The sequence below is a fragment of the Mus pahari genome, chromosome 1 (genome assembly GCF_900095145.1).
Source record: "Mus pahari chromosome 1, PAHARI_EIJ_v1.1, whole genome shotgun sequence".
In the NCBI taxonomy this organism is placed as follows: Eukaryota; Metazoa; Chordata; class Mammalia; order Rodentia; family Muridae; genus Mus; species Mus pahari.
The window spans coordinates 63,680,404-63,689,300 of record NC_034590.1 but is presented as its reverse complement, the minus strand read 5'-3'; the positions used below and the strand labels follow the sequence as shown (position 1 = coordinate 63,689,300).

The following is an 8,897-nucleotide window of genomic DNA, read 5'->3' as shown; positions in this document are numbered from 1 at the left end:
GCCCAAATTTCTGGAGCCTGAAACAGGGTCTGTCCCAGAAGTTAGGTTGCTTCTCTCTGTCCAGAAGCTGTGTAGCTTCTGTGGTCCACACTCTCGCCAGCGCAGACCGGAGCCTAAGCAAACCGGAGCACACTCTCCTGCCAGCTCAGGCCTTGTGACTCCTCCCGGGCGGACACCCCTCCTCGGGCGGGAAACGTCCCGGGTGACTGGAGCCAGAAATGGGATCTTTAGCAGAAGCTGTGTCACTCCTGCAGGCCGCCCTCTCCCAGGCAGTGCACTGGAGCAAAGATGGCCCTCCTACCGGTTCAGGCCAGGAGACTGCTCCTGGGCAGACACCCCTCCTCGGGCGGGAAAGGTGCCGGATCAGTCCATCAATTTTTAAAGACAATGATTGCAACAAAATTTCTGTTCATCTACTGTGCCAGACAATTGTTGTTATTAGCACAATGGGCTAATTCAAAGGAACTTGTATTTGGTATTGGTATCTATAGGGGAGAGTAGTAAAGAATTGAAATGAAAATAGGAGTGTAAAGAAAATGAGTCAGGGTGATGGTGTAGGTAACTCTTAGGACTATGAAGTGACATTTCAGAAGAGACCTGAATGATGAGAATGATCTGTATGAAGATCTTGGGAGAGAATTCCAAATATGTGCAAAGGTGAGTATCACTGTGCCTGAGTGGAGTCACTAAGAGGTTAACAGAGAAGCTTGGAGGGGTGAGTGGGGGTCCAGAAGGAGCATAAAGACCTAATAAGAATTTAGATTTCGGTTTTCTTTTAAGCCTTTGGAGGAATTTAGAGCAAGAATGATGTTATTTGATTTGTGTCTAAAGACTGTCATTCTAACTCCTGGGATGTAACAGACTGAAAGGTACAAAGAATATAATATTTCAGGTGGGTTAACTAGGAAAGAACATATTCATCTGACAATATGGATGAAGTGTCTAATTTAGAAATTTGTCAAGGAACTGTTCAAGAGCAGTACAGTACAGTACAGTACAGTACAGTATAGTACAGTGTTATCTGTATTGTTTCCTGAGCTCTATAGTCTATAATGGAGGCCCATGACTACTGGAGACACACTCTTGTTTTACTTCAATGTTTTTTATTCTAGAGATTTTCATTCCAGAAGAGCTTGCATTAACATTGTATATTTTATATACACACACACCCTTCATGATGTTTTAACCAGGTAGCAGTAATAAGGCCATATATTATCTAGAGGTGGTTGTGAAGAAAGCAAGCCAGGATCTGATTAGTTCTTCTTGTTTTCATATCTAGAGGGTTGAAAGGCCTTTTCCTTCCCAGGGCCTGAATGAAAGTAGGAAGGTCAGAGGCAGTGGTCTTAATTGGAAAGAGTTGGTGATAGCTTGGATTGGAATGGAGATGGTGAAATTTGGATATGTGGTTAAAGGGGACCATGGGATTTGCTGATTGATCTGGGTGGGAAGAGTTTGAAGATAAAGGTAGGGAAAGATGACTTACAGGCAGTTTAAAAGGATTATTCACTCAGGAAAAAGTAGCAAGGGAACTTTTGTAAAAGTGTGGTTTAGGCTTTCCCTTGAATGGGTAGGATTTAGAAGGTGAAATGGGTGAGGAAGGCATGCCATTTACCCGACTTGTGCGGATCTGTACACTCTTCATGGCCTTGGCTACGGACTGTGGGAGTATACCCCATACAGTTCTGCATTTTGGAATTTAGAAAATATTCTGGACTCAACATAGATGTCTCTGTAATTCAAGTACAAGATGCCTGGTAACTGTGCTTTCTCAGTTATTTCTCTTTTATCATCTAGCATGCACTTCCTGAGTATTGTTTATGTGTCAGGCAGTGCGAAGTGCTAGGGTTACATTGGAATACACATAAATTATTCCTCCATGCTTTTGGACTGACTTTTTTAAAACTATGGTAGCATCTATAATTTTCTTTCAAAAATATTTAGTTTTTGCTATTTGCTATTGTTGGCACGTGTGTGTGTGTGTGTGTGTGTGCGCGCGCGCGCGTGCGCGCGTGTGTGCACATGAATACAGATGTCCTTGGAGGCCAGACGCTTTGGATTCCCTTGGAGCTGTAGTTTCAGGTTGTGAGCCACTGTAGAGGTTTGAATATGCTTGGCCCAGGGAATACCACTACTAGGAGGTGTGGTCTTGTTGGGGGAAGTGTGTCACTCGGGGCTGGGCTTTGAGCCCCTCTTCCTAGCTGTTTGGAAGTCAGTCTTTTCCTAGTGGCTTTCAGATCATGTCTGCCTGGATGCTGTCATACTTCTTGCCATGATGATAATGAACTAAACCTCTGAAACTGTAAACCAGCTCCAATTAAATGTTTGCCTTTATAATAGTTGCTTAAGTCATATTGTTTCTTCACAGCAGTAAAACACTAATTTAGATGGCTCTAAATATGGGTGCTCAGGTCCCAACTTGAATTCTCTGGAAGAGTAGCAAGTGCTCCTAACAGCTGAGAGAATGTATTAATTATGTTTCTGTTGCTAAATACCATAACCAAGCATCTTAAGAAGGAATGGTTTATTTAGGTTTATAGTTCCAGAAAGGTGTCAATCCTGGCAGGGAGCTATAATTATAGTAGCAGTGTGCTAGCTTGCTGTAGCTAGCTGTAGTAGGTATGGCAACAGGAGCAGGAAGCAGAGAGCTTTGAAGGAGAAAGAACAAAACTCAAAGTGGTGGGAGGCTTTTTAGCTCTTAGAGCCTAATCTCATTGACTTCTTCCTTCAAGACTGCACTGCTTACATTTCTCTGTCAACTAGGGACCATGTGTTCAAATACTGGAGCCTTTGGGGGACATTGTCATTCAAACAGTAACAGCCACGTTAATTGGTTTATGTTTAAAGACTGTCAGTCTGACGATTGAGGATATAATAGACTGGAGGGTGAGAAAGAATATAACATTTCTAGTCTCAATTATTTTCTTGATTGTAGTGAGTTTTGCTTCACTGATTTGGCTCCCGGCGGATTGCATACGCTCCTTCCCCACTCCACACACCCACCCCCACCCCCCACAAAATTAGCTTATTTTTAAAATGCCTTGGCTACCTCAAAGGCTGGGCACTCCTAAGCCTTCTCCTGCTACCCCAGGCCCAATTGGGGAAGTGGCCAGTGGCCACTTACCCAAAATCTCACATGGTTGGTTGGCTTTATCTTCTGCCACTCCTTTGTCCTATCCTTCTACCCAGAGTCATTGAGATCTCCTCCATTCTTCTCTGCATCCTACTTGCACAATTGTAAGTATCCTAGCCCATGCCCAGCCATTAGCCATTGGTATCTTTACTGATCGATCAAAACTCAATTGGGGACAAGGACCTTCAGTGTCTGGACATGCAGATTCCCGATTGAATCAAAGCCTTAGAACCAATCTCCAACATATGGTTACCACTTGGGGGATAATCTGATTCCATTTAATGGTGTCTTAGTATGCTCAGGCAGTTGTAATTAGAGACTGAGAAAGTTAAACAACAGAAATGAATTTCTTGCAATTAGGGGCAGGAAGTCCTAGCTCAAAGGTTAACATGATTGTTTTATGGCGAAGGCCTGCTTTTGACTGTGGTATGACCATGTCCTCGAAGGAAAGAGTGAGGAGGGCTTGGAGGCAGAACAGAGATGCAAATGTAGTCCATCTAAAGTGGACTCCTCTAATGATATTAATTCCGTGAGAATAGGACCCCTGCTGCCATTCCATTTCATTCTGATCACCTAAAATCCCTGTCTTCAAGTAACACCACATTGGAATATAGAGCTTTAATTTGAATTTTGGGAGAGATCTGTTCAGTCAATAAAGAATGGATAACTACCAAAACGTTCTAAATTAGTTTAAATTAGACTGCCCCCTCCTCCAGAATATATGCTACGTGACACAGATACCCAGAAGCCAATGGGGCTGTGGTTTTTTATTGGTGTTATGCTTTAAACAAACGAACAAACTGGTGACATTGTTCAGTGGTGAAGAGCACTGGCTGATTTTCCAGAGGACCTGGTACAATTCCCAGTACCCACATGGCAGCTCACAACTGCCTGCAACTCCAGTTTCAGGTGATCTAACACCCTCACATAGACATGACTGCAGGTCATATAAAAAATGGAATTAAACAAGTCTGGTAATTAGCGCAAATTTTGTTTCTGTGCCAGTTCTGCTGGTTGTTTCAGCTACTGGTATATAATTCTCCTGCCAAGATTTTTACTCTATAATATTGAAAGGTTTACATTTTTGTAGAACTTTACAAAACACTTTAATATATCACAGTAAGTCTGTGGAAATGATAATGCCTCTTAAACACTAGTAGGGTATTGTATTATTTGATTTATAAAGAGCCTATAGTGAATAAAAATGGCCCCCACAGGCTCATAGGAAGTGGACTTATTAGGTGTGACCTTGTTGGAGTAGGTGTGTCCATTTTGGAGGAAATGTGACACTGGAGATAGGCTTGAGGGTTCAAATGCTCAAGCCAGGCCTAGTGTATCCCCATGTTGCCTGCTGATCTAGGTGTAGAACTCTAGCTACCTTTGCAACATCAAATCTGCCTGCATACTATCATGCTTCTTACCATAATGACAATGGACTAAACCTCTGAAACTGCAAGCCAGCCCCAATTAAATGTTGTTTTTTATAAGAGTTGCCAGGGTAATGGTTTCTCTTCACAGCAGAAGAATGTTGACTATAGATGTTATTTGTCCAAAGTCACCCTATAACTGGACATAAGACTTTCATTCTTGTTTATGTAGGACCCTTGTCACCAAGGGATGTATGCTCATGCCACATAACTTTAATGTTTCTTCTCACTGTGATTGGTCAGGGAGCCATTGTTTGTTCTAATGAATAAGAAAGATGGTTTCAGTGGCTCTCTGGTGAGGAAAGCTAGAAGAATGTGTTTGAATTGAGGCTAATCTAAACACAACCATGTAAGCCATATAGTGAGTAGATGGTAGGTCTTAGGCAGTGGATTCAGACATCAGAGCTTCACCACTATTTAGTTTAGTTGTTTTCCGAACACTGGTTTTCTCATCTATGAAATGCAGCAGTGTTGCTATAGCTACCTGACAGAATTGTCACAAGGCTTAATTTCATACACTAAAGAATGGGAACTGTCTAGCTTGTGGCAAAGGCTCAGAGATGTCAGTTGCTGTCCTTTTGATCTTTGGAAGATGTTTTTAGTTATTCTGGTTGGAATATATAGTCGTGCTTAAACCATATTTTCGAAGAAAAAATTGAAATTCGTGTCTAGATAAATTTATTTTTCCTTTAAAAAGACTTAAAAGCTACCAGTACAATCTCAGACTTGTTTCTCCAGGGAAATGGCAGATCCTTCCATTGTAAATTCTATCAAGGGATAACCTGAAGATGCTAGCATCAGTTTTCTTTAATTTTCTTACATGCAGTAGATGATACATGGCTTGGTACTTATGTCTCATCTTAAAATACTTTCAATCTTCTTTAAGATATCTTGCCTATGATGTCAGCATTATAATTATCTGATGCACGTTCCAATAACAGACAAGGAATCTTCCAAATATGTGGGTTTTTTTGTTTGTTTGTTTGTTTGTTTTCGAGACAGGGTCTCTCTGTATAGCCCTGGCTGTCCTGGAACTCACTTTGTAGACCAGGCTAGCCTCAAACTCAGAAATCTGCCTGCCTCTGCCTCCCAAGTGCTGGGATTAAAGGCTTGCACCACGTCTGCCCGGCCCAAATATGTTTTTTATTGCTTGCATTGCTGATATTTTCCCCTCTACATATATATCACACTTGGATCAATTCCTTCCATAAGCGGCAGACAATGATTCTGTTAAAGAGGAAGGAAATGGGGGTGGAGAGGTAGCTCAGTGATTAAGAACACTTTTTGCTCTTTGGGAGGACATGGGTTTGGTTCCCAGCACCCGTATGGTAGCTAACAACCATCTATGCTCCAGTTCCAGGGGCTCAAATGCCTTCTTCTGACTTCCACAAGCACCAGACACAAATGTGGTCCACAGACACACATGCTGGCAAAACACTCATACACATAAAATAAAATTAATAAATAATTTTAAAAAGATGTTGCAAAAGAAAAGAAAGCCAATGTTGAGAGAGAATCATCATCCAGCAAGCGTATGTGCTGTCATCTAAATTATGTTCCTATTTAACTGTCTTTCAGTGAGAGCTCATAAGAAAATTGTAGAATTGAGACAACAACTTGAAATCGCTGAGAGCAACTTTAAACACTTGGGTGGGATAACTGAAGAGGATTTAAAGCAGAAGAAAGAACAGCTGGAGTCCAAGAAGTAATGTCCTTAAAACCAATGCTTTGTGTTTAGTACCTGTAAATTCCAAGGGTTCCTTCCTTCCTTCCTTCCTTCCTTCCTTCCTTCCTCCCCTCCCTCCATCCCCCTCCCTTCTTTCCTTCTCCCCTCCCTTCCTCCTTCCCTCCCTTCTTCCTTCCTTCCCTCTCTTCTTCCCTCCCCCCTTCTTTCTTCCTGGGCATGGTGATACACAACTTTAATCCCAGTGCTTGGGAGGCAGAGGCAGGCAGTTCTCTGAGTTCTAGGACAGACAGGACTATATAGAAAAATCCTGATTAAACAAACAAACAAACCCCACTTTTTTTGTTGTTAAATAAAGACAGGATCTTACAATGTAGTGTTGTCGACCCAGAATTCACTATAGTCCAGGAGTGCTTCATGTTCAAGGAGTTTGCCTGTGTCTTTCTCCTGCATGCTGAAATTAAAGGGGTATGCCACATGTTTGGAATCTGGAAGATTCTTACACATTTCCAAGTTCATCTTTTTGTTTAATTTCCATTCTTGACGCCCTACTGGACTACAGCCTGTGCTGACACTGAGGGAATACAATAATTCTGATCTCTTGTTAATCACAGCTGATTTCTAAGGCCCAGTTAATTAGCCCCCCAAAGAAAATTCATATAAGTGGTGCTGGTCTCTGGTTAATTACAGCTGGTTCTTCAGCCCCAGCTAACAGCATCTCTGGTTGTAGTGAAGCACAGGCTTTGCTTCCAAAGACATCTTAACTCAAATACATCACAGGAATGGCCCTGGTAGTGTCTACTCACTTTACAAATCAGCCTACATCTCTCAAAACTCTTATTTCCAAGCCCCCACAACAGTTCATTAAGTTTTTAGCACTTGGAGCCTGAAGTTCTAAAAGCTTCCACAATCCTCCCCAAAACAACCTAGCCAGATCTGTCACAGCAGCAGCCCCCTCTCTGGTACCAATTTCTGTCCTACTTTGCTTTTTGTTGCTGTGGTGAAACATTGACCAAAACCAACAGAGGGTAGGAAAAGTGGTTATGTAGCTTATGCATCCAAGTTACACTCTTGTCTTTGAAGGGAAGCCAGGGCAGGAACCCAAGGCAAGAACCTGGAGGGAAGAACTGAAGCTGCTTACTGGCTTGCGCCTCATAGCGTGCTCAGCTGGTTTGTTTTATATCCTAAGGGCCTCGTGCCTCAGTGGGCCTGGCCAGGCCTTCCCCCATCACTCATTTTCATTAAGACAGACAATCTCCCAGGTCAGAGTGACAGAAGGAAGTTCTCAGTCGCAGTTCTCTCTTCACTTGACTCTAGCTTGTTTCAAGTTGACAAAAACCTAACCAGCACAGTGCTAATCACCTGCCCACATTTTATATCACTGATAACCGCTTTAGTTTTCCTCTGTTAGTTCTTGGTACCTTCTAGCACACCGCATATTTTACTTATTTATTTTACCGTCACTTGTCCCCAGTCCCTAAATCACTTCTGGTTTATATAAAATCCTAAGTACACTTGACAAAAAGTGACTCATTTTGTTTGCTTTAAAATATAGATGTTTTCTATTGTTAACAAAAATAGTTGTTAGGTAAATCAGAACTAACTGAAAAAGCCTTTTTGATAGGACCATCAATGAGCTGCAGGGCCAGCTGGCCTATGAGCGGCTCCGAAGGGAAAAGTTAGAGTGCCAGCTGGATGAGTATCGAGTGGAAGTGGATCAACTCAAGGAAACGCTGGAGAAAATCCAGGTCGCCAGTGTCGTGGCTATGGTTGGTGTCTTTACACATTTATTTTTCTTGATAAATGGTATATAGAAGTAGCTAAAACTGTAAGCTTTGAGTTGGGGGTGAATTTGAATCCTGTCAATAGTATTTTTGATGTGGTTAAGCCTTTGACCTATTTGAACGTGTGTCCCAAACTACAGCCTACTATACTTTCTAGAGTAGGCATCAGGATTATGAATTTGACACTTTTTACCACTGTGAATAAGCATTTTTCTACTTTCTGGAGCTGCATTTTGAGTTTCAAATATATGACTTTTGTTATGAAAAAAGGGGGGGTAAGATCAAAAGGGGAAGAATTTAAATAGTGATTCCACTAGGTGTCAGTTTTAGACAAAGAAACAACCTCTCAACAACCCAGATCAACACCTGACAGAACACAAGAAATTATAGATTGAGGACAGAAAACCAGTTTCTCTTTACTAGGCCATCCAATCTCAGTAGACTAGTCTTTGACTCCCACTTCTGCAAGAAAAGGCTATGTGTGGAGGGGCATGCCTTTAATCCTAGCCCTGAGGAGGCAGAGACAGACAGTTCTCTGGGTTTTATGTCAACCTGATATACAGAGCACGTTCCAGGACAGCTAGGGTTACATAGAGAAACCTTGTTTCAAAAAACACACTGTGATGAGGCTTTGGGACAGCTTATCTTGACATAATGGGGACTGAGGAACATTTCATCCTTTAGGGAAGTTTTTTCTCCAGTCATCATGGATAAATTATCTCATACCTCTGCCACCTTATATGATCACTAACACAACATCCTGGTCTTTTATTTTATGCAAACTAATTGTTAGCCTCTTAATCACTGCAGAGAGCATAACAAACACAAGAGTTGCTTGCAAGATGTTAAATTTTTTTTTTTTTTTTTTTTTT

At 41.7% G+C, this 8,897-nt stretch overlaps 1 protein-coding gene across 2 annotated transcripts in view; it reads left to right on the top strand.

Moving 5' to 3' along the window:
• The window catches only part of Ankrd42 (ankyrin repeat domain 42), a 48,680-nt gene that overhangs the window by 36,475 nt on the left and 3,308 nt on the right, over window positions 1–8,897 (top strand). Inside the window, exons 10-11 of one of the 2 annotated variants that reach the window (XM_029541627.1) lie at window positions 6,136–6,262; window positions 7,866–8,010. In XM_029541627.1, the coding sequence (XP_029397487.1) occupies window positions 6,136–6,262; window positions 7,866–8,010 (272 nt within the window). Of the gene's footprint in view, window positions 1–6,135; window positions 6,263–7,865; window positions 8,011–8,897 lie in introns of those variants that run through there. The other variant, XM_029541631.1, reaches the window with a different exon arrangement.